The following is a 25,033-nucleotide window of genomic DNA, read 5'->3' as shown; positions in this document are numbered from 1 at the left end:
CAGGGGTCGGCCCGCACCGCCCGCTCCCGCTCCCGCTCCCGCTCCCGCTCCCGCGCACAGGGCGCCCGCCCGGCCCGCAGCCTCTCCCCGCCGCCCCCCGCGCCGGCTTCCGGGGGAGGAGAACGCGGACGGGGCCGGGGGGGGGCGGGGGGCGGCCGCACGCAGCGCGGGCTCCGGGGCCGAGGGGGCGGCGCCTCGCCCGCGCCAAGCCCCGCCCACGCGCAGGCAACGCCTCTCCGGATTGGGCAGCGCCGCCAGGCCGTCGGGGCGGGGCGAGCGTCGTCGCGTCCGGGTGACGTCTCCCGCGGGCGTCGGGCAGGGTCGGCGGCGTCGGCAGCGGCGGCGGCGGCGGCGGCCGGTGGGAAATGGCGGAGTACTTGGCCTCCATTTTTGGCACCGAGAAAGACAAGTGAGTGGGAGCGGCCCGGCGGGCTCCGGGGCGGGGGCGCGGGGGCGGGCGGGCGCGGGCGGCGGCGGGAGGCCCGGGCGGGCGGGGGGGAGGGGCGCGGCGGCCCTTCCGGCCTCGGGAGCCGCGCGCCGCCGCCTCGTGGGCGCCCGGGCGGGCGGGCGGGCGATGGGCTTCCGCTGGGCGGCGCGGCCTCTCCCGCCGGGGGTGCTCGGCGGCCCGGCCCGTCTGGGGGCGCCCCGGGCCCGCGTCCCGCCGCCGAGCCGTCGCGGGTCGCGCCGAAGTTGTCCACGGGAACCGGCCCCCGCCCCCCGCTTGGGCCCCGAACGCGGCTGCGGGCCGGCGGCCTTGGACAGCCCGGGGCCCGGCTGCTCGGGGCCGCGTCCGCCCCGCGAGCCTCGGCCTGGACGCGGCGGGTCGGGAGGACCCGTGAGCTCGGCCCGCAGCTTTGAACGCGCTCGGACCTGTGATTCCAGCATCGAGAGAAACGCGGGGTCCCTCCTCGCCGTCCCCCCCACCTCTTTTTTTTTTTTTTTTTTTAAGGTTGCATGCCTTTGCTACCCGGTTGTTGGGTTAAAAGCAAAAAGCAAAAAAAAAAAAAAAAAAAAAAAAAAAATTTGGATTTTGATCTTGGAGGTTTTAATTCCCGGTGCGCTGGCGGAAGTTTGGACTCCAGGGTAAATGTCTTCATTTAGGAGCATAACTCTTATTTGGAAACCTACTAAAGACTAGACTAAGCTGCGGCTCGGTCTGCATTTTGGAGAAGTAGTTAAGGGTGTTGGGATTCTTCTGGGCTCTACCTTGATGAGGGCTCTTGATGATCCAGCCCTCGGTTTGTTATAATGTTGTAAAACCACTTTTTGTTTTTCTTTCTTTCTTTTAAGATTTTATTTATTCATTCATGAGAGAAAGAGAGAGACACAGGCAGAGGGAGAAGCAGGCTCCATGCAGGGAGCCCGACATGGGACTCGATCCCAGGACTCCAGGATCACGCCCTGGACCAAAGGCAGACGCTAAACCACTGGGCCACCCAGGCTGCCCTAAAACCACTTTTTCAAACACGGGTTTTTTTTAATTCTATCTTACAGATTTTACTTTATTTTTAAAAGATTTTATTTATTCATGAGAGAGAGGGAGAGACACAGGCAGAGGGAGAAGCAGGCCCTATGCAGGGAGCCCGATGCAGGACTCTATCCCAGGTCTCCAGGATCAGGCCCTGGGCTGAAGGCAAATGCTCAACCGCTGAGCCACCCGGTGGCCCTTTAAAGATTCTATTTTTAAGTAATCTCTACACCCAGCGTGGGGCTCAAACTCAGAAACCTGAAATCCAGAGCCACGCACTGCTCCGCCGACTGAGCCAGCCAGGGGCCCCTGAAACCCTTTAAATTCTTTGTCTTCCAGGATGCAGTCTGTCCTGTAAAACATCTTGTGTTTGGAAGAGGGGGTTATATATTTTAGTGACAAAACCATGTGACATGATCATTAGTCGTGGTCACTCCAGAAACACTATTGAGTCCATCTCTGATGACTTAAAGATGAATGAAATTTGGGTCTTGATCTCCAGGAACTGGAGGGGCGGTTGTATGTCGGGAAAGGGAAATTAAAGTTAGATGCACCGATGTGATGCTTTTTAAGCGCTGTGGACGGGGCTCAGAGGAGGAAGCTACCTGTAAACATCACCCTGAATGAATGGGCCAGCTCTGCTGGAAAGAGCCTTCTCGGAGTGTAGAATGATTAGGAAGATGCGTCAGTAACTTCCTCCCTGAGCTTGTAATAGTGTGGGCCATGACTTGTAGTCCATAAAGTTTTTTTCCTTATTCTTGTAAAAAGTTACATCAGATGGTGCCTTCACTGTACTCTGCAGAACTTTTAGAGGTTTATTCCAATTAACCTTTTTTTATATATTCCTGATGTAAGTAACCACATTTTAGCCTACTAAAGCCGAATTGTAAAAGGCATGGCTTTAATTCAGAAACTTGATTATTTAATCTGTTACTCGTCTCATTTCGGGGAGATTTGTGGGGTTTTAGTTTCCAGGACACAGTATCAATGCCTAAAAAACAAAGATGATGATTCTTGCTAACGTTTCCCCCCGCCCCCCCAAGCTATAAGTAAAATGTAGGTGTGTGCCAATTAAAAAGATTTAGGTAGTCCTACATTTGAACTTATGGTCATTTTCTAAATTCAAGCAAGGTTGGTCCTCTAATATCTTCTCTGTAATGGTCACTTTTTTAAAAATCTCTTTTATTTCAGTGGTTTAATAAGCGGATTGCTAAAAGTTTATTACTAGGACAGCTTTGACTGATATACTAAATTCTAATCAAGTGCTATGAAATTAAAGCCATTTCTGAAAGTACAGAAACAAAGATTGTTTTAATTATGTAGAATAGTTGGGTGTTGTTCAGGCGGGGGTTTTGCCCATTCTGAGGTATTTTTAAAATAAGCTCTTAATTTTCAGGTGATTTTCTGAAGATGTAAATTATGTATTCAAATTATACGTGAAGTAAGACTTAAGGATAAGTTTGCAAATGCGTAATTTTCCTCCCCTGGTAAATTCAGACTTTTCCATGCTTATTGATACCTGATAAATTGGTGGCTAATTGATCTTTGCAGACCATCAAATTTTAAGACCCTTTGATTCTAACTCTGGATTGACTGTCTGAACGTAGAGCCCTTGCTAAAAAAATTGAACCTACGAAGTGACCCTCCCAAGTCTGCAAATCTAGCTTTGAGTGGTGCTCATCCAGTAAGATTTCATGACCCATCACAGATCTGAGCCATCTGACATTGCTGTCACGGTGATGGCTGGATTGCTAGTTTTGATTTGATCTGGATCATCCAGGTATTTGAACGGTCCTAAGGGAGAGCTTTGTGATACAGACAGGAGGTGGCCTTGTGTAGGAACAAGCAGATGAGTTCCCCTGATAGCTTGTGTCAGTGTATTGAAACCAGGAGACTGCCGTACTTCAGACCTGTGTTTGGAAATTTCCTGTTGGTCTGGCGTCATGAACGAGAGAACATGGACTTTGTTTTAGTGAGAGATTGCATTTAATGAGCACTAAGTATGAAGTGTACACATGGCATGTGATTCTTGGAACAAAGCCAGCTTGGCATTTTCCTCATTTTACAGGTGGCTCCTGGGACCAGGAGAGGTGGGGTGACTTGCCCAAGCCCAGGTAGCTAGTGGCAGAGTCAGAATCTCAACCCTCACTGTGCTGTGTTGGTGTCCTCAAGAGAGAATTTCATCATGGAACGCTAGAGAATAGATATGTTTTGAATTAAATTTAGTTTTAAGCTTAAATATTCCATTAAGAAGAAACAGCAGAGCAGAGCAAGTAGTTGAGAGTGGAGTGGCTTTGGATGGGGGGGTGTCTGGGGTGGAGTTAGAGCACTCTTCATTGAAGGACTAACGTATTTGTCAGAGGCAGATTGAGGGGAGGGTCACCCAGAAATGCTGCTAGGAAGGGGAAGGGACCTGCTACCCAAGAAAACTGTATGTCTGTGTTTTCTCAGAGCAAAAGAAAAGTAGTTCAGAAGCATATGTGATGTTGACGTATTTACATCTGTTTGATGCCTTCCCAGCAAAATAATCAGCTCTTATTTTCCCTTACAGAGTCAACTGTTCATTTTATTTCAAAATTGGAGCATGTCGTCATGGAGACAGATGCTCTCGGTTGCACAATAAACCGACCTTTAGCCAGGTTTGTTTTTTTCTTTCTTTTTTCTGTATTCATGCAAATTATCAAAACTTCATGTACTTTACAGAGGCAGTTAATGCTTTTCCATGTATTACATAGGACATTTTTTTCTCTAGTAGTTTTAGTCTCCATTGTGTTTGTATGTTGTTCTGTTTAAATGAGAATGAGACCAGTGAACCACCCCCAGGGAGGAGGTCTGCAAGACAGGTCCTTCTTCCGCAGGTAGAGAAGCTTTTTACAAAGAAGTGATTAATGTTTGCTTGTTGGCTGTGACTGGTCTTTGCCGCCTTGCCACCCCTTCTCCCCTCTCATAGACGTGGGTCCAGTGGGGGCAGCCTCGCCAGCGTGGACTTAGCCTTGTTTTCCTGGCACCGATTGAAGCCAAGTGGGCTTTCTGCAATTTGCTCTCTCCAGGCAGCAGAGACGGACAGAGCCACCCACAGGGGTGCTTGTGCCATTCTCAGCACATGCTCGGGTTCCCCAGTAGTCCTGGGTGTGCCCCCTCTTGCAGATGCCCAGGTGAGGGGTTAGCCATGACATCATGTCATAGAAACATTAAAAATGAAACTTAACATTTGAAGATGGGCATTTACCTTCAGTTATTTGTAGCCGGTCTATTTGGTTGGTTGAGAGGTGCCTGTTAGCTTGGGCTTAGGTCGTCCATTGTGAGTTTAGATCAATCAGAAATTGTAGATTTTTTGGTTGGCTTTGTTTGTTAACTGAAGAACAGGTGGGATTTGCATCCTACAGGTGATCACTGAGGAGTTAGGGGAAAAAGCACCTGTAATAGGAACAGGAAACTTCTGCCCATGTTTATCTGGATATTTAGACTTTGAAAAATTCTAGTCTTTCCAGACTGAGGGCTTAAGTTCCTTCCCACTGGTGGTGACATCTGAGTGAGCATCCTCTGAATCATTGGGTAGCTATTGTGTGTAGCCCCTGGAAGCTGCCAGACCCTGCCTCTGAGCTCACATCATCCTGTTCACGTGTTCTTGAACTTCTGCCAGAACAGATGTTTACATTTTACTATAAGTATTTAGGAAAATCAGCCAATTGCTGTAGGAAAGAGATATTTGTATTTTCTAATTTAAGCCCAAAGAAAACCCCACAATATGTTTTAGAAACATATGTAATATGTTTTTAGAAGAGGGGTGATGGCTTCCTCTCCCCCATTATTCCACTGACACAGCATGGTTAGTATAACAAGAACCTATCTTTAATTTAGGAGAATACGTCTCTTTTTTGAATCTCAGAATATTGTAGATATTGCTGTAAACCTTACTGCAATTTTTTTTTAAGTGGCTTGATTTCTGAACTAAATCTCCCCAGCTAAGCCAGTGATTATAGATTGGGCAGTTAACAAACATCTTACGTGTCCATTGAGATTTTTGATTCTGTGGGTTATTTCCAGATGTGCCAAGTGTTGGGCTGAGAGAGAAGTGATCCTGGTAGGAAAGTTTTCTTTAAGCTATCCAGAGCCATTTGGTTTATTTTCTGTGTGAATCACTGATACCTCAGAATGTTAATGTGAAGTTAATCTGAGTACTTTGGATCAAGAAGAGGCAGCGATTCCATTAACGTTGGGGTCAGTTCTATGTGTTCACCTGAGCATCTCATTGTTACGGGCTTGGTTGGTTTCAGGCAATCCTGACCCCAATTATAATGGAATTGCAATGCCCGCTCTGGGTATAGTTTCCTTCACTAACCAACCACTGCCAGATGACCCGAGCAAGACCTATAATGAATTCCTTGTTGAATATTTGGGCTCTGTATAGCTTTCTGTCAGAGTTGTTAGGCTTACTGGTGATTCCCATTGAAAACTGAGTCAAGTCAGCTTTGGGAAACAGCCGAGGCCAAGATAAGTTGACCTGGGGCAGTACTTGGTGCCTGGGGGAAGATGCAAGGCTCTGCAGGAAGGGGTGTGTGTGTGTGTGTGTGTGTGTGTGTGTGTGTGTGTGTGTGTGACCATCATGTACATGGTCATGGCCTGGCGGTTGATGTTTCTCCCGTGTGGGTTTCCCCATAGCAGACCTTTGGGGTGTGCCCACACAACTTCTTCCTTTAAATGTAGCTAGAAACGGAACTGCAGGTTTTGTAAAGCCACTCACAAAACTGCTGTGGACCTGTGTTGTTGAGACTAAACATTTATTTTTCTGAATCATGCAGTATATTGGTTCAGCTTGTAAAACTCAGTGTGGGTTTCTTTTTAAGCTTCTTGCAGTGATGTGGACGTTAAGATTCATGTAATATATTAGCCTACTAACTTAAACATGGTTTGTTTTTTCAGACAACTTGATTTTAAGAAGAACGGTACAATGTAAGGTTTCAAGTCTTCCTGATCCAGTTTAAAGCACAAGGGCTAAAAGGATTTTTTTCCCTTAAAAGAAGGATCGGAAAAGAACAGATGTTTAAGCTATTGTATTATGTAAACAGAGGTCCCACCAAGCAAACAAATGTGGGATAGGTGTCCATGACAGTCAGGACACCCATTTGGTGCGCCTGTTTCCTGTGAGACCAGACAGCTTGATGGACTGCATACAGTTGACTTACGCATTTGGTTTTCCCAAAAAATAAAAAAAAAATAAAAATCATTTTGTGTGGGGAATATGATTAGCATGTGAATTTTTCAACATCTTAGTGTCTGCTAGCTTGGAGTATAAGAAAACCGTTAGTTTGCTATCATTTATTTTGCATTAAAACGCTGGAATAATGTGGGACTACTGAAAAAATGGCTACAGTTTCTTCCTGGTTGCTGGCTAACTTGACCTAAGTCACTGCTCACACTCTGTTTTCATAATATGATGGTTTGGGTGTGCTCTTCAGAGGACAAGTGTCTGACTTGTGGGAAACAGACAAGCAAGCGTTGAGCCATTTGCAAACAAGTTGTCTCTTTGCAATTGTCTAATACATGCACAGCAGCCAGTAGAATTCCCCTTTTTATTTTTTTTTCCCCGCAGACCATCTTGATTCAAAACATCTATCGTAATCCCCAAAACAGTGCACAGACGGCTGACGGCTCACACTGTAAGTCCCACAGTTGGAGAAATTTTTTTAAAACAATGGTGTTAAAGAGCCCACTCTTAATTGAGACAAATACTGTTGGCTTCTGAGCTGCTGACGTAGAGCTGTTGCAAACAGGACAAGGTGCTGGAAGGCCTTGGTACCTACGGCAAGAACCTGATACTTGGCCACGTTCAGGAGGCTGTCCGAGGCAAGGGCTCTGGGGAGGCCTCTTCCCTGGGTTGACGTTTGTTAACGAGAGGGAGGGGGTCTGTCCATGTGACACTTGACAGTTCCCAGCCAAACACTGGTCTTTCCAGTGCCTGAACCCCTGGCCTTTATTAAGTTCTTTCTGTAAAGGTAAAAATCTTAGGAATGTTTAGGAATCAATAAGGTAAGTTGCCCAATAAGTGTGGGTTTTATTTCACCATTACAATTTTTCCTCTAGGAAGTGGAGATTTCATGATATGTAATTATTGTATTTCTCTGCTCTCATGGTTTTTGTCATCAGTTTATGCAGGCACTTTCTCAGCTCATGAAGTTTTCTGTAATAGCGAAGACCATTTTGGTAGTAACCTGCCAAGTTGCTTGCACTCGTAACTGGGTTGGAACTTGGAAATGGGGAATCTTTGCGTCCCGTGAACAGAAATACAATATCAGCATATCATGGGATCTCTGTGACGTTGCAGTGTTAGGGTGCTCCAAGACAGCCACCAACTAAGAGAAAAACCTCTCTGCTTCGAAAGAAAATAACTTGCTCTTTTTTCAGCACTGAGTCTTGACTGAAGTGATCGCCACAGGAAACCGGTTAAGTGTTTAAATTTAATTTTCCATAATATAAAGTTGTTGCGTTTTGTATTTCAGACCATTGCCCTCTTGAACATTTACCGTAACCCTCAAAACTCTTCCCAGTCTGCTGACGGTTTGCGCTGTAAGTTCATACAAGTTCCTTCCCTGGTTCCCTGGGCTTGCGTGTCAGAGCTCAGTGTCAGCTCCACCTGGTCTGCCGCTGTAGTGTCAAGGACGGCCTTTCACTAGAGGTGTCGAGAGCTTGTGTCCCACTGACCCCATGGAAACCTCTGAGATTTGAACTCCTGCCCACTTTTTAAGAAACAAAAACTGACCAGAAAGGATACCCTCCCTGTACGATAGCTTGGAGCTGCTGCTCTTGCTACCTTGACCGTCATCCCAGGGGAGAATATACTTGGAGTTAAATGTGCAGCTGTGTTCTTCCCCTCTTAAGAGCAATAGTATCCGAAAGTTTCTCTCACGTTAAAAAGCAGTATCCTGAAATTATTTTTGAGGTTTTATGTCTTATCAGACTTTTTCTTGAACTCCATTCTGGAGCTCATGCTTTTATTGTAAGAGCATTGTTCTGAGAGTGTTTCCCAGTGAGGATCTTCCGAGTTGCACGGACTCCTCTGAGTTTTCCTCAACGCCAGCCCTATGCCGACTCAGTCTTTAACCAAAGTCCTTTACGTAGCTTTCTGCAACTTGGAGAAGCTAGCTTACTACGTGTGGAAAAGAAAAGGTGTACTTGGTGGGGAGATGGAGCTAGTCTGGGCATTTAGTAGACCCTGCTCGTTTCTCCCTATGTTGAGAAATAGTAAATTTAAGTTACAAACGTTGTGTTTCCTCAGGGGTAGTTTTTCAAGAACAGGATCCATATTAGTATCCCTGGAAGTTTCGAAAAGCTAAAATTTAGATTTTATGGCTCTTGAGCCGTGGAATGAATTCAGTCATCTGGATACATTGAAAGGATCATCCTGGACTCCTACTAAAATCAAGGGGTCCAAACCAAACAGCTTCTCATTTTCTAGTTTGTTTTGAAGCTGCAAAATGTAATAGAAAATGCTGTCCACAGGTGCCCCTGAATAGCCACAGACCTAAGTCCCACACATCCTTGGCCCACGGCTCCTCAGCTCATAGGGACAGTCTACACCGCCCGCTCGGGCCACCCTCTTTGTGCGGCTGTGTGAGTGCACAGTGCACGTGTCTGTGTGGGGGAGGGCTGGGAAGGTTCTCCTGCCAACACACCGTGTTTCTCCATGCCGTGCTGACCTGATAGCAGATCATTTGTTTCCCTGAATCTGATGGCAACAGGATTTACGGGTAGCCCTTGTTTTAAAATACTTGGTTTTGCTTTGTTTTTTAAAGAAACAAAATCAATAGGTGGAGGGAAGTACTTACACATGGACTTATTAAATAATTTTCGTAACAGCCCTGCCCTGGGGTAAAACGAATGAGAGGTTGACGATTGAGTAATGACAATTAATCATTCTTTGCCCTGATCGTTTACTTGGGGACTGCGGATGCTTCGTTGACAAAACAATGTTGGATTAGTTTTCTTCGTGTCTTTACCTGCGATTCACAGTGCTCTTGTTGTGCGTATGCTACATAATAAAAGTTGAGCTGTACCAAATATTCCGATTATGGGCTCCAGATTCTACAAATTAAATGAAGTTCTGATCAATTTAGGTAGAAAATCCATTTAAGCTGATGAACCTGCAACAGAGCCTTCGAGTAAATTTCAACCAGCCGAGTTCATCAGTTTCCTAAATTTACGACTTTTTAACATGCCCTTTCGTGTATAGAAGTATGAATCCCAGTTGAAGAAAGTTTCTGTGAGAAAACTAGGTATCTTCAGGTGGTATTATGTAAGATCCATGGAGTCACGTAGATGACTTTGCAGTTGACCAGTGTCTTAATCACTCATCTCTGTCCTGCCCTAGTTATATGGTTGACTGGAGATTTTTAACCAGAGTCTAGAAGATAAAATATGCCCACTATCGAGCATTTTCAAATTGAACTTCCCAGAAGTCACTAAGGTACAATGCTGTTCTCCAGGGAGAGAATTAGAAATACCATGACTACAACAGTCTTTGAACCACCACCAGAGCCTGACTCAACAGGGCTAGCACTTTGAGCATGCAAATGTCTTTTCTCCTCATTTTTTTCTGATGTGAGAAGGGAATGTAAAGATTAAAATCTGCCCTTTGGAATGGGCATCTCTTCTCCCGACTACTTCTTCTTAAGAACTTGATTTGCCCGAGGAAGGAGGTCATGTCCACGATAGCTTTTAAATTGTACCGGGCTGTCAAGAGGAGTAGTTGTTGCCTAATGCAGTCAAGAGGTTTTGGGTTCTAAAGCAAGCTGGGTTCCCCCGGAAATTCAAAAATAACTAAGATGGCAGGAATCACCCCTCCTACCCCCTCCCATGCATTAGAAAGTAAATGTCAGTCATTCTCAGAATCAAAAGATAAAGTTTTCCAGGGAAACTGCCCCAGGCAGCATGGTGGATACATCCGCGTGCCTCTGCCCCAGTGCCCTCGCCGCCTGATGAGGCTGGGCTGCCGGTCCAGGACTGTGGTCGGGGAGGGGACAACTGAACAGTAAGCTGGCCCAGCCTTGAAGCCACTCGGCCTTGGTAGGCTCCGTGATCGGGCTGTATGGGACACTGGTTCATTGACATGCCAGCTTTGTGATTTCTCAGGTTTAGGTAAGAGAATTGTAGAATTTGAACGGTAAAATTTGGTAGAATGATAATGAGGGTAGAATGTAAATTTGGAAAATCTGCCCACACAGTGGACATGATTGATTACACTTAGTGCATGTGCATTATGAAGAATAAACTTGATGGGAATAGTTATGGAATATAAAATAAGAATGCTTCCTTCAGCAAAGCATTGTAACTTTCCCTTTATTCAGAGGCATTCGAACTACTGTAATTGAACTTCGTAATTATCCTACTGAGTCTTTATTTATCGTCATTTGGGTTTTAATCGCATCAGAAAGAATTTTATAATAGCATTGTGTGGCTGCTAATCTGTAAGAAATTAGTCAGGAACATTAGCTCTTAATCACATACCCTGATTTCAGCTTTTATTTTAGCCTGTTAAAGAGGAAAAAATCAGTGTGATTCCTTGGCCTCTATTTTAAATCATAAAAGGAAGAAAATTTTCATTTAAAAATTTCTTGAGGGTAAACTTTTTCCTTAACACTTTCTGAAAACGTGGCCCTTTGATGCTGATTAAAACTTGCTGTGATTTTAATAGCCAGAACTGAGACCGTCATAGGGGGCATTTAAAAACTTCACCACACTTTAAAATTTTTAACAATTGGCTGTCACGCAGTATCTTCAGTGCTCCAGTAGAATGCAGCTCTGTTGTGTTTCCTCTCTAGACAATCTAATGTGTGTTACTGTAGCAGTTTGAGTTAAACGCAGCGTTGTCTTTAAGGCTCCGTCTCTAACCAGCAAGGTTTCTGTTGTTCATAGGTGCCGTGAGTGACGTCGAGATGCAGGAGCACTATGATGAGTTCTTTGAGGTGAGATACTATTTGACAGTGACCAGCCTGTTCGCCTTCTGTATCCCTTTGCAAGGAGTTAAAATACGTTCCTATTCATAGATATGCTTAAATGGGAGTTATGTGCAGGTGGTACTTTAAGTATCTCTTGAGCCTTAAATTACTGTGTCGTCTCCCCCCCCCCCCCCCCCACAGGAGGTTTTTACAGAAATGGAGGAGAAGTATGGGGAAGTCGAGGAGATGAATGTCTGTGATAACCTCGGAGACCACCTAGTTGGGAACGTGTACGTCAAGGTAGGAACAGACTGACAGGTGGGAGTTCTGTCTCTTGACTGATGCAGACTAAGGAGCGAAGACCGCCTACCTTCGGATGTTAGAACTTCAAAGTTCTGAAAGCTCGCTGCTAGTCATGAATGTTAATGCACTCAGTCCTTGGCTGGCCAGAGCCTGGGCATGACAGCAGCCGTGGGTGCCGGAGGGATGGATGGGACACCACAGTCACCGCACTTCGGTGTTGGGGTTTTCATCGCTGTTGCTGTCTGGATGCAGGAGAAGTTGGTTTATATGTGTGGTTTCTTGTCCCCCCCCCCTTTTTTTTTTTAAGCCCCCATGGCCCACACAAATCATCGCATTTGCTCTTTTAACTGATCGAAAGCCTAGGCTGTGTGTGTCTGATCTCAGACCATCACAGAATTATGTGATCCGATTGCAGATAAAGATAGTCTGTCTTTAAATTTGCTGTGCAGCAGCATCCCACTATATTTTGCCCCCGTGAACGTGTCACGTGTATTTGGAGAGGAGGTCTTTCTGGGTGAGTGTGGGCAGCAGGCATCTCTGCTTCGTTTTTTCAGTTTCGCCGAGAGGAAGACGCGGAAAAGGCCGTGATTGACTTGAACAACCGCTGGTTTAATGGGCAGCCAATCCACGCTGAGCTCTCCCCGGTGACTGACTTCCGAGAGGCGTGCTGCCGCCAGTACGAGATGGGGTAGGTGACGGCGCAGGTGCGGGGCCCGCGGGAGGGCTGGCGGGGGACTAGCAGGCAGCGCGCGGCATGGTGGCCTCTGCTTCCCCGCAGGGAGTGCACGCGGGGCGGTTTCTGCAACTTCATGCACCTGAAGCCCATTTCCAGGGAGCTGCGGCGGGAGCTGTACGGGCGCCGGCGCAAGAAGTGAGTACTTCCCACAGCCTTCTCTTGCCTCCTGGCGCTTTCTGTTCTGGAAGGTACTTTATCAAGTAAAGCATGCCCTGAGTGTAAAAGTCACTGTTTGGGACATAGTATGTATTTTCAGGTATGAAATGTACTCTTAAAAGAATATCCCACATTGTCCTGCGAGCCCTTGGGACCTGCGTGAGGGGGAGGCGGTCCAAGTGGGTTCGTGAGCACAGGGTTTATCCCTCAGCATAACTTCATGTGCTGCGTGTTTCCTCTGGGGGCTCCCATTTGGTGTCCTGTTTGCTTTGGGGGCAGGGAGCGTGGGCGGAATCGGGCAGGGTCCCATGTGTGGTCCCGGTGGTGAAGGGCAGCCTGCGGTGCCACAGAACAGAGAGTGAGCCCGGAAGTCAGGAGAGGCATCTTATCCCGCCTGGCTGAGTTCTGACCCCAGGGCTTTTCACCCCCCTCCTGGGAAACAGGTCCCAGGAGATGTAGGGCTTGTTGGTGACTGTTTCATTGTCAACAGAAAGCATGGGAGAAGACGAGCCCTGCCCTCCGTGCCCCAGAGCCCAGCGGGGGAGGGGCCAGGGCCTGATAACAGCTTCGGGGGGTGTCAAACAGCCCCCGACCCTTGGAGCTGGCATCCTGGAAGCACAGTCCATGGAGGGTCACCTGCCTCATGATCCTGACAAGCTGGCTTTCTGCCCTGGCCTCTGGGTGCACGTACAGCGTGGGTGTGCAGTTTCGTGGGAGCGATTTCCCTTTATTGGTGCCATCCACTCGGTGGGATACAGTATTCGGAAGCGTTAATCATTGTGAGATACCGTTGGATGCTTTGCTTTGGATGACACAGTTTTGTTTTCTTTGGTTGCAGGCATAGATCGAGGTCCCGGTCTCGGGAGCGTCGCTCTCGGTCTAGAGACCGTGGTCGTGGCGGCGGCGGTGGTGGCGGCGGCGGCGGTGGGGGACGGGAGCGTGACAGGAGGCGGTCGAGAGACCGTGAAAGATCTGGGCGATTCTGAGCCATGCCGTTTTTACCGTATGTCTGCTAGACAGTGTTGTAGTTGATTGACCAAACCAGTTCATAACGGGAATTTTTTTTAAAAAACAACAAAAAAAAACAAAGATGGGTTTCTGAATAAAATTTGTAGTGATACAGTATCCTTGGTGTAACTTATTTCTTGTGGAAAGTCACTCACTCCCTCTCCCTTGCTTGGCAGCCACGCACGTCTCCGTCCTGGAGGTGAGGATTAATACCCGTCAGTGACTGGGGTAGAAACGAAGCCATGGTTTCAGACTCAGGCTGAGACAGACACCCCCACCTGTTAACCAGTTACCTCCATGTTCACTGGTGACCCAGCATTTCTCCGCTGAGGCTCCCAGAGAGCCGGGGACGGGGGGGCCTGGGGTCACAGGAATGACTGCTAGCTCGGTAGATACTTGCGGCAGGGACACCTCCGGAGGCCCCATCGTGTTCCACTTCTCTTACCAGGAGAGTCTCCAGGTGGCCTAAACCGGGCTGTGCCCAGAGCTCACGAGAGCTGGCGGTGCATCCCCTGACGGCTGCGGTGACGTGGGCTCGGTGTCCGATGGTGCAGGGCCGTGCCAGTGACGACAGCCATTCGGGTGCTGGGGTGTGACATCTATGGCTGTCCGCTTGGTCCGGGCCCACGCACACCTCGGCCAGGGACACTTCTCAGGAGGTTGCCTTGTAGGGCACGCCACCCCTGGGTGCCCACATGGGGGCCTGGCTGTCCCCTGGCTCTGGGGCTGGGAGCACCTGCTGGTGCTGGGGGAACAAGGGTCCGTCCGGGTCCTGCCTTTGTAGTGTGGGAGGAGCCCCCCGGCTGTAGCAACAGCACACGGGCACCCAGGAGAAAATCCTACTTACCTGGCGAAGGGGGGGGGGTTGGTTTTGTTTTATGAACATCTAATTTTATGTGATGAAATTTTTTAAAGTTCTAATGGCAACGTTCTGTTCAAGTTCAGTCTGTGTCAAAACCAGTTCTGTATCTGTGGTTATGGGCAGATGATTTGGGATGAATTGGCAGCAGTTCTCAGTTGGTCTAGGAAGCTATGTTTGCGTCACCTTTCTGCACACTCCCGAGCGTCAGCAGTAGGACTTAAGGTTTATCTGCCCAAGTTTGGTCAGAGTTGTAGAGATGATTGGGTAATTTCCACTATATGTAAATGGAGGGAATGTGGCAAACATTTTGATTTTTTTATTTGTTGATTTTATTAGCGCGCAGGAGGAGGGGAGGGCAGAAGGAGAAGCCGGCTCCCCGCTGAGCAGGAGCCCGATGCGGGACTCGATCCCAGGACTCTGGGATCATGACCTGAGCCGGAGGCTGACGCTTCACTGGCTGAGCCCCCAGGCGCCCCAAGGACAAGCAAGTTCGCCGAGGTTTTGTGTAGCTGGTAATCAGACAACTTGGGACTGGAACCCAGTAGGCGCCGCTATTTTGTATTTCTTAACCAAGGTTAGAATCCCCCCTTTCCTGTAAAAGTTGTTAAAACACACAGAAATCCCACCACAAGTGCCTTTAAACATCACCACTGACGTAACATAACCCGGGAATCCTGCGCCTCGGGTGGGAGGCCCTGGGGGCGTCTGGCCTCCTGCTTCCCAGCAGTGTCCCGGTGTCTACCGGCGACCGTGGCGGCGCCCACACACACCCCGGGCCCGTGGGGATTTCTGTGGGAAGGGAAAGAACGCCCCTGAAGTCATGGTGATTTGTAAGGAGTCTAGGCCCAGGAGAACGCTAAGAGGTTTCTTGTCCTGAAATCGTGCCGAGGGGCGCCCGGAGGCTCAGCGGTGGAGCGCTTGCCTTCAGCCCAGGGCGTGGCCCGGGGTCCCGGGATCGAGTCCCGCATCGGGCTCCCTGCATGGAGCCTGCTTCTCCCTCTGCCTGCGTCTCTACCTCTCTGTCTCTCGTGAATAAATAAATTAAAAATAAGTATATATTTTTAAAAAATGAGTATCGTGCCAGGTGTTCAGACTGGAACCACACGGAGAGCAGGAGCCGCAGGCAAGCTGTGCTCTCACGCAGGCCGCCCGGCGGTTGGTTCTCTCGCTAACTTGAAGCCCGTGTTTTGCGTGCCCTCGACACGGGGCCCTAACTCACCAGCTCGCTGTGTGTGTAGTAGGCAACACTCCTAAAAGGTTTCTTACGGGGGAACGGGGTCACCTATGCCTGCAAATTGCTCAAAATTCACTTTTGAATGAGCTCCTATTAGAGAAAGATGGGTGACGTGATTGCAGCGTCTACACTAAGTGGTTAATTACCTCGTCACCATTCGTGATGTTCAGGGTTCCTCATTTACCGAAAGGGGATACAACTGCAAATGATTCCTAAAAAGTAAGGTCTTGATTCACTGCACGAACAGGATAGAACCACACGTTCGCTTCTGGAACAGACAGGCCGTCCCAGGGGTGCAGGGTGACTCGGGGCCGTCCCAGGGGGCATGGGGTAACTTGGGGGGCCATCGCAGGGGGCGCACCTGTAGCCCAGCACTGCCCAGACACGGGGCTTTTCCCAAAGACACGGCCCTGATCCGCGTGGGAGTCTTCGCTTGTGATTTGCCAAGTGAGACCGTTTCAAATGCTCTTGTCAAATTTCACCATCATTTCATGAAAGAAACAGCATTTTAATTTTTTATTATGGAAATTCCCAAACACGCAGAGACGTCGAGACCGTCAGGAAGCCCCAGACGTGTGAGCTTGGGAGCTTTCGGTGTGCAGCTCCGGCCTGTGGACTCCGCCATGCGGCAGCGGCAGGAGAGGGTGCCCCGGGTCCTCGGCTGGGCCTCCCCACGGTGTGGGTGCCCCAGGCTCGGCCGGCACCGCCCGTAGGGGGCACCGAGTGGGCCGGCTCGAGGAGAGGCCCATTGGCACTTAGGCTCCTCAGCTGCGCCTCGGGGTGAGACCAGGGCTCTGAGAAGTGGGCGTCGATGGAGAGGGGGCTCGGGGACCGGCGGCTGCAGACAAGCCCCTGGGGATCGAGCGCCGAGCCCCCCGGGGAGACGTGGAGATGAGACACTCTGGGGACTGGAAGTGGGAGGCAGTCTGGGTCACGGAGGGTCACGGAGGTCCAGCCCCTCCTCGCCGGTCCGAACAGGTGCGGGGCTTTGGGGCAGCCCGGACATGGCAGCGGTGGAGGGACCTCGTGGGATCGGGCTGTGTCCCGGGTCACACACCACCTTTCGAGAATTGAGGAAACCGCCTTGGTGGTTGACCGCTGTCCCAGGGCACGTGGTTGCACGACGCTGCCAACGCTGCCTGTGTCTCTGCCTCTCTCTCTCTCTTTTTCTCTGTGTCTCTCATTAATGAATAAATAAAATCTTAAAAAAAATCAAAATCAATATGCCACCGTGAAGTGGGATTTGTCCTTGGGGTTCCAAGGTGAATGACACGCTATCAGGTACCTGTTTGCTTACGTGGTGTGTCTGGCCTCCCCACAGGGCTCTTCTCTTCCCAGAGGAAGCCACTCAGCAGCTGCGGTCCCTCGGTTGTCACCAGCTCCTTAAACCCGCTTCCTTAAACTTCCTTAAACACGACAGTGTCCTAGGGTTTTTTTTTTTTTTTAAGATTTTATTTATTTATTCATGAGAGACCCAGAGAGAGGCAGAGACACAGGCAGAGGGAGAAGCAGGCTCCATGCGGTGGCGGGGAGCCCGATGTGGGACTCGATCCCGGGACCCCGGGGTCACACCCTGGGCTGAAGGTGGCGCCAAACCACTGAGCCCCCCGGGCTGCCCTATGTCCCCAGGTTTTAAGTTTTCCAGAAACGGAACCGTTACGTCTGACTTGCCTTGCTCTGGCCAGGCTGCTTCTCAGCGCTCAGTGTGGCTTGGACACAGCGGACTTGCCGTCTGCAGCCCGAGAGAAGGGAGCGGGGGAGCGGGGGAGCGGCCTGCGCCCCATGGCTGCAAGAGCGGGAGGCGCAGGAGGACACCCCCGGGTGGGGTGGGGCAGGCAGAGGAGTCCCTGCTGGGTGCACCCGGATCCCTATGGGCACCCCTGACGCCTCGGCTCCCTTCCCACTCACCGCGTGTCCATCCCGGGAGCTGTGGTCCTTGCTGGGGACCGGCAGGGGGCAGTCCCCGCCGGGCCGGAGTGTGGGCGGCCGCAGGCTCAGGGAGGGCCGCTGGCTGGCCCCGCAGGCCCCGCTCAGGACGGTGCTGGGGTGGGGGAGCCGGGGGGAGCGCCCACGGAGGCGGGCGGCAGCAGTTGGCACAGCCGTTGAGGGCACACCGCGCCGGAGGGAGTGGGGGGACATCCCGCAGGGCCCGGGGGCCCAAGGACGGATTTGCACGGGGGGAGCGATCTGATTGATGTGCTTGAGGTCGAGCCTCAGGCGTGTGGACAATAGACCAAGGCCCGGCGGGGTGGCCGAGGCAGTGGGGGGCGGGGGGGCAGCTCAGGTCTGGGGGGCACAGCGGTTGAGTCCGGGGGAGGCCGCTCCAGTTTGGGTCGCTGAGGCTCTCCTGGCGGGCGCGGGCTCATGCTGTGGCCCCTCAGCCACTCAGCCTCCCGGGAGGCACCTGTTCCAGGCTTGGCCCGTTTTTATACAAAATGAAACACTGTCTTTTTCTTCTGTGTCACGGGAGTTGGTGACACGTGGTGCACAGAGGCAGCCGTGGTCGATGGGCGCTGCGGGTGCTTCTCTGGCCCGAGGCTGGCCTCTCCCCGCTCAGGGCTGTCTCTGGAACTTAATCGGGTCCCAGCGTATCAGCCTTGGGTCTGCGGACAGTGTTTTCTGGCCCCCGTTTGCGGGATCTTCCCCCCCAGGTTCCCGCCGATACTCTTTGCCATAAGCTGGGTGGTCTCGCCCTCCTCACGTTGGGTCCGTGGCTCACAGAGGCTGTGTGGCGTGGGGTTAGCTACGGTTCCGTGTGCACATCGTGTTGCTCCAGCACCATTTGGAGGTAAAAAACCACCACTTCGGGCAGCCCGGGGGCTCAGCGGTTTAGCGCCGCCTTCAGCCCAGGGCCTGATCCTGGAGACCCGGGATCGAGTCCTGCGTCGGGCTCCCTGCATGGAGCCTGCTTCTCCCTCTGCCTGTGTCTCTGCCTCTCTCTCTCCCTGCCTCTAATAAATAAATAAAATCTTTAAAAAAAAAAAAAAAAACCACCTCTTCCGTGCCGAGGCGAGGCGTGCCCTTGCACACACCACACACACAAAACAGCACAGCATCCGTGGTGTGACCTTGGGACCGCTCGCCCGAGGCTGAGTCACCATCCCTGTTCCAGGGCCTCTCCCGCCACCACTGCTCCTGTGATGGAAGCGTTTCCCCCGGACAGTCCTGAGGCCCACCGGGTGCTGCCTTCCGTGCAGGCTGTTCTAGGAGCAGCAGGACAGGCCCGAAAATCGAGCCACTGCGTGTCCGCAGAGCCCATCAGGAGAGGTGCCCGGCCCAGCCTCCGTCACACCCGTACCCGTGCCTTGCCATGGGTCCCCACAGGACGGATGACTCATAGGCATGCACCGGGGCAGGGGGGGAACTGCCCTCCGTCCCCGTGGGACGTACCGTTGGAGCACAGGAGCACTCCCCCGAAGCGGGGCCCCCATCTCAGCACACGCCGCATCCTTTGGCTCAGAAGATGCCAGGAGCGCCCAGGTGTACTTGGCTCACGCGCAGCTGGATAAATCCACGCCCACTGGATAAATACACTCAGGCACCTGCTTCAAATCCCAGCTCTTTTTTTTGTTTGTTTGTTTTAAACAAGTGAAATCATATGAAATTGCCATTGTTTGTAGGTCGAATAAGGTCACACATCAGCAGTCTGACGTGGTTCAGCCTGACGTCCCAAGGTTGGGCTGCTTGCCTGGCGGGAGGAGCGGGCCGGGTGGCGGGGACAGGCGGAGGCTGGAGGTGGAATCCTGGTCCGGAGGCTGGCCCTGCCCGGTCAGGTGACGATGAAGCAGCGGGCACCCCCTCAGGCCGCCGTAGGAGTCTCTGCTCACGCGGGTGCGGGTCCTGAACAGCGCGGCGCACCTGCTGGCAAGTGGGCGCTGGGAGCACCGCGGCGGTCCCCGGAGGCAGTGCGTGGGCCACGCCGGGAAGGACGGGGAGAGGGGCCCAGCCCCCTAGGCCTGCTTTACAAAGCCAAGAGCTGGCAGGGAGTGTAAAAAGTTGTGAGTTTAAGACTCACACGCTGAACGTGACAAATCACTGTTGAAAGAGGGTGGACCCGCTCTGTCCTTGAGCTGGGACAGCCACCTTCTCCCGCCGTGGAGAATCCGCTCTCGGGCTCCTCTGGCCTCCGCAGTGGGGCTGGCTTCCCTGGGACTTCAGCCTGCAGATGGCAGACGGTGGGACTGCTCAGCCTCCACGACTGCGTGAGCTCATCCTTCATAGTAGAGCTCTTTCTACATATTTATAAGAAGAAGGAAAGAGAGAGAGAGAGACAGAGAGAGAGAAAGGGAGGAAGAAAGAAAGGAAAAAAATAAAGGAAAGAGAAAGAAAAAGAAGAAAAGAGAAAAAAGAAAGAAAAAAAGAAAGAGAAAGTAAAGAAAGAAAAAAGAAAGAAAAAGAAAGAAGAAAGAAAGAAAAAGAAAGAAAGAAAGAAAGAAAGAAAGAAAGAAAGAAAGAAAGAGAAAGAAAGAAAGAAAGAAAAAAGAGAGAACTCAAGGAAATAGACATCCTGGGGCACCCGGGTGCCTTCAGCTCAGGTCACGATCTCAGGGTCCTGGGATCGAGTCCTGCACCGGGCTCCCTGCCCAGAGAGGAGTCAGCTTCTTCCTCTCCCTCTGCCCCCACCCTTGTGCTCTCTCTCTTTCAAAAATAACTAAAATCTTAAAAAAAAAAAAAAAAGAAATAGACATCCCATGTTCACAGACCAGGAGACTCACTCCCCACATCCAAAGGAGTAACAGCCGGGAATACACTTAATTAAGGAAGTGTAGGACTTGTACGCTGAAAATTACAAAACATCGCCGAAAGACATTAAAGACCCACGATGGGTGCCCGGGGGGCTCAGCGGTTGAACATCTGCCTTCAGCTCAGGGTATGACCCCGGGGTCCCGGGATCGAGTCCCACTTCGGGCTCCCCGCAGGGAAACTGCTTCTCCCTCTGCCTGTGTCTCTGCCTCTCTCTCTATGTGTCTCTCATGAATAAATAAGATCTTTTTTAAAAAATAAGGACCCAAATAAACAAAGTCAGCCTGTGTTCACAGATCAGAATATTTACCAGTGTTAAGACGTCAGTACTCCCCCACGGCCGTCTGCAGATCCGAAGCAGTCCCTACCACAACCCTAACGGCCCTCTTGCAGAAATGGAAAAGCTGACCCTAACATTCATGGGGAATTTTATTTATTTTTTATTTTTTAAAAGATTTTATTTATTTATTCATGAGAGACAGAGACACAGGCAGAGGGAGAAGCAGGCTCCATGCAGGGAGCCTGACGTAGGACTCGATACCGGGTCCCCAGGATCACGCCCTGGGCTGAAGGTGGCGCTAAACCGCTGCACCACCTGGGCTGCCCTCATGGGGAATTTTAAAGGATCCTAAATAGCCAAGAAGATCTCAAAAAACCAAGTTGGAAGATTTGTATTTCCTGATTTCAAAACTTATTCCTGGGATCGAGTCCCCCGTCGGGCTCCCCGCAGGGAGCCAGCATTCTCCCTCTGCCTCTCTGTGTCTCATGAATAAATAAATAAAATATTTCTTTAAAAAAGAATTAAAATCCTGAAACACTTTGAAGACAACCTGGGGACGGTTTTCATGACTTGGATTTGGCACTGGTTTTTTAGATCCGATGCCAAAAGCACAAGTGACAACAGGAAAAATACACGTAAATTGGAGCTTATCAAAACTGAGGAATCGAAGCACTTTTGTGCAAGACACACCATGGAGACAGTGAAAAGACACCCCACAGAATGGGAGGAAATATCTGCAAACCCTGTCATGGGTGCAGTATTGAGAATATATACAGCCACTCAGTTGTTGAAGACGACCCAGTTTAAAAGGGGTCAAAGGATCCGAATAAACAGCTGCCGGAGAAGATGGACAAGTGGCCGATAAGGGCTTCTTGCTGTGGTGATAAGAATGTCCTAAAAGTGACTGGTGATAGTTGTGCGACTCTGTGAATACACCGAAAGTCACCCAATGGTCCACTTCAAATGGGTGATTGTACAGTGTGGGAACTGCAGCAATACAGCTTACAAATAAAATGTCGTTGGGACAATACATGGCATTTATTTTTACTATTTAAAATAGATATTGTCGGGATCCCTGGGTGGCGGAGCGGTTTGGCGCCTGCCTTTGGCCCAGGGCGTGATCCTGGAGACCCGGGATTGAGTCCCACGTCGGGCTCCTGGTGCATGGAGCCTGCTTCTCCCTCTGCCTGTGTCTCTGCCTCTCTCTCTCTCTGTGACTATCATAAATATATAAAAATTAAAAAAATAAAATAAAATAATAAAATAGATATTGTCAAAAAATAAAATAGATATCATATGAATTTCCTGAATCAAGGAAGAGAAATACAGGTTATTTATCTCTGTTATGGAGATGAATACCATAAGGATAAAAAAAAGGTGGGGGGAACGCCCAGGGGGCTCAGAAGTTAAGCGTCTGCCTTTAGCTCAGGGCGTGACCCCGGGGTCCTGGGATCGAGTCCTGCATCGAGCTCCCCACAGGGAGCCTGCTTCTCCCGCTGCCTGTGTCTCTGCCTCTCTCTGTGTCTCATGAATAAATAAAATCTTAAAAAATAAAAAATTTAAAAAATGGCCAAAGAGATTGGCTCTGAGCCCTGGAACTGGGGTGGGCAGAGGCCAGAGGCTGCCCTGCCCCGTGGGGACAGTCTCTCTGCGTCCTGCACCTAGAAGACCCCCATCTCCCGATCCCACCTCCCCAGAACGACTCCCACCTTCCTCGGGCCCCTGCTCCTCCATGAGCTGCACAGCCTTCTGCAGCCCTGGGGGTCCTGGGTGCAGTGGCAGGAAACACCCGCCCAGCACCACCACCAGACACCTGTTCTCCCCCAGTCGGGGAAGTCTGAGGTCGGGGCCTGGTCAGGGCTGGCTCTTCCGGAGGCCTGGCTCCTGGCCGTGTGGACACTGCTGCCTCCTGTGTGCACATCCCTGCCTCTCCCGCGTCTTAGGCCACCGGTCAGACCGGGTGCAGGTCTGCAAACGCTGAATGGCCGTGTCCCCCACGCCCACCCCCGCCCCGGGTTTGAGGACTGAAGTGCCGGTGCTCCCAAGAGCCCTCCGCAGGCCCGCGCCGTAGCTGGACCACCAGCCTCCCGAGTGTGAGGAATGCGCGTGTGTGTCGAGGGAGCCAGGCCCCTCCTGTTAAGGACGCTGTGCCTCCCAGGCTGCGTGAACCGTGAACCGGTAAGGAAGACTTTCTGTTGCAAGTGATCTCCGCTCCCAGCGTGGGGCTGGAACTCACGCCCCCAGGATCAAGAGTCACAGGCTCCGTGGACAGGTGTGTGGTGGAAGGAGAGAGTCTGGGCTCGGCCCCAAACAGGAGGACAGCTGGGGGCTGACAGCTGGGGGGGTGGGGAGCATGGGGGCGGGGCCTCGCGGAAGGCAGGGAGGCAGGCCAAGGACTTGGGCTGCGCTGGGGGGTCGGGTGGCATGCGGCACTCCATCAGGTGACAGCCATGGGATGGGGGTTCTCTAAACTGACCTTGTGGGACTCCCGCTAAACCCGGGGGCAGGGGGCTGGTGGAGGTCAGAGGTCAGAGCAGCCTGGCCACAGGTCACTCACCCCGGGGGCCTCATTTTTGCCATCACCTCATTAATGACTACCTACACACACAGTTCCCATCTCGGCTGTGGGGCTGCGGCTCCGCTCAGGAACCCGGGGAGGGCACAGCTCAGCCCGCATGAAGGCCCACGGGGGACGTGTCCCCGTCATTGCAGGACTGGGGCAGGGAGTCCAGGTGGGCTGGAAACGCACAGGGAACAGGAGGCGCTCACGGCACGACAGACACAGGGTCCTGTCCAGTCCTGATCCAGGGCCATTTGGGCCTCAAAACAGTGACCAGTGGGCCCAGGCCACTGAGGCCTGTAGGCGCCTGCACTGGGTGCCCCCGGGGCTACAAGCAGGCACAGGGCTCCTCCAAGTGACAGGGACCTTACGGTGCGACCTCACGGTGGCCTGGCTGTGCCAGTCTGAACACTGATTCTCCTTATCTGCCCGCTGACCGCGGTGTGCACCTTGAACAGTAGGGCAGGTGATTTTTCTAAGTTACTTTTTAATGTTTTTAAATAGTTTATGTATTTATTCATGAGAGACCCAGAGAGGGAGGCAGAGACACAGGCAGAGGGAGAAGCAGGCTCCATGCAGGGAGCCGGATGCGGGACTCGATCCCGGGACCCCGGGGTCACGGCCTGAGCTGGAGGCAGGCGCTCCACCGCTGAGCCCCCCGGGGGACCCGACCCCCTCTTACATTGATGATATACTCAGTGACCCTATTTCCAAATCAGGTCCTATTGACAGATTCCAGGAGTTAGTACAAGTTTAATATTTGGGAATCTGGGTGAGCATCTGAGAATTCCCATCCTGTTCGTGAGTGACCGGCAGAAATTATGCCAGAAAAGAGAGTAATTCAGAGCATAATGTAAACCCCCCTGGCCGGAAACCCTCTGCGGGCCTGGAATGTGGAGGCTGAAGCCTGGAGCCTGGCCCGCCCCCTCCGCTGGGCCACCCGCGTTCCCTGCTCTGGCCACCCTGACCTTTCCTCAGCTCTTCTAGCCTGAGCGTGTTCCCGCCCCAGGCATTCGCACGGTGGCTGTTTCCAGCCTGGAACATTCCTCCTTGAGAACAAGAGGTGGCTGTCACCTGTCGGGACAGAGAGACTTCCTGACCACCTGATCTAATACTAGGCCCCATTCTTGTCTCTAACAATCTTCAGATTCATTCTCATGAGTGGAGATTTTATTACAAAATCTTGGGCGCCTGGGTGGCTCAGCGGTTGAGCATCTGCCTTTGGCTCCGGGTCCTGGGATCGAGTCCTGCATGGGGCTCCCTAGGAGAGCCGGCTTCTCCCTCTGCCAGCGTCTCTAGTTCTTGTTAATAAATAAATAAAATCTTAAAAAGAAAGAAAAAGATAGGTGCTGAGCTCCCTCCCCTGGAAGAAAAGCATCCCAGGGGCAGGGGCCCTGTTTGAGTTTCCCCGTATTTCCAGAGCCTACAAAAGCCTGCCCGTGGCAGAGGACGGCCAAGTCGAACGCCAGGTGCTGGGCAGAGCCTCTGATGCTGCTACCTCGGCCCACACCTGGTGGCACCGCCTTGGCTCGTCAGTCCCTGCAGGTGCCAGGAGGAACCAGGGACCCAGAGGCAGGCTCTTTAAAAGGAGAGAGCACACGTTGGAGAGAAGGCTGGGTGCCCCAGGGCGCGCCCCGGGGTGATGGCGAGGCCTGTGCAACACGGGTTTCTTCTGGCCAAGTCCCCTGCGCCCCGGGGCCTTCCCAGTCCTGGGGGAGCGAGGCCGGGCTGCGCAGACGCGGGGGGGG

At 51.5% G+C, this 25,033-nt stretch overlaps 1 protein-coding gene across 3 annotated transcripts; it reads left to right on the top strand.

Moving 5' to 3' along the window:
- The first annotated feature begins 250 nt into the window (after nucleotides 1–250).
- Nucleotides 251–13,723, top strand: U2AF1 (U2 small nuclear RNA auxiliary factor 1). Of its 3 annotated transcripts, none has more exons than XM_025462092.3 (8): nucleotides 251–409; nucleotides 4,020–4,107; nucleotides 7,969–8,035; nucleotides 11,381–11,430; nucleotides 11,605–11,703; nucleotides 12,261–12,394; nucleotides 12,485–12,577; nucleotides 13,437–13,723. In XM_025462092.3, the coding sequence occupies exons 1-8, from the start codon at nucleotides 366–368 to the stop codon at nucleotides 13,582–13,584; spliced, it is 723 nt and encodes a 240-aa protein (XP_025317877.1). In that variant the 5' UTR covers nucleotides 251–365; the 3' UTR covers nucleotides 13,585–13,723. The 3 variants fall into 3 exon arrangements, with proteins under 3 accessions (XP_025317877.1, XP_025317878.1, XP_025317879.1); XM_025462093.3 differs by lacking the exon at nucleotides 7,969–8,035 and adding an exon at nucleotides 7,062–7,128; XM_025462094.3 differs by lacking the exon at nucleotides 251–409 and adding an exon at nucleotides 7,062–7,128.
- Nucleotides 13,724–25,033: the final 11,310 nt, after the last annotated feature.

This window comes from Canis lupus, chromosome 31 (assembly GCF_003254725.2).
Source record: "Canis lupus dingo isolate Sandy chromosome 31, ASM325472v2, whole genome shotgun sequence".
Lineage (NCBI taxonomy): Eukaryota > Metazoa > Chordata > Mammalia > Carnivora > Canidae > Canis > Canis lupus.
The sequence above is the reverse complement of the archived record's forward strand: the minus strand, read 5'-3'. Positions and strand labels throughout refer to the sequence as shown.

Coding starts and splice junctions, on each gene's coding strand:
- U2AF1 (XM_025462092.3), top strand. CDS start 366: ATGGCGGAGTACTTGGCCTCCATTTTTGGCACCGAGAAAGACAA. Junction 11,704..12,260: donor TTGGGAACGTGTACGTCAAG/GTAGGAACAGAC, acceptor TCGTTTTTTCAG/TTTCGCCGAGAGGAAGACGC. Junction 12,395..12,484: donor TGCCGCCAGTACGAGATGGG/GTAGGTGACGGC, acceptor GCTTCCCCGCAG/GGAGTGCACGCGGGGCGGTT.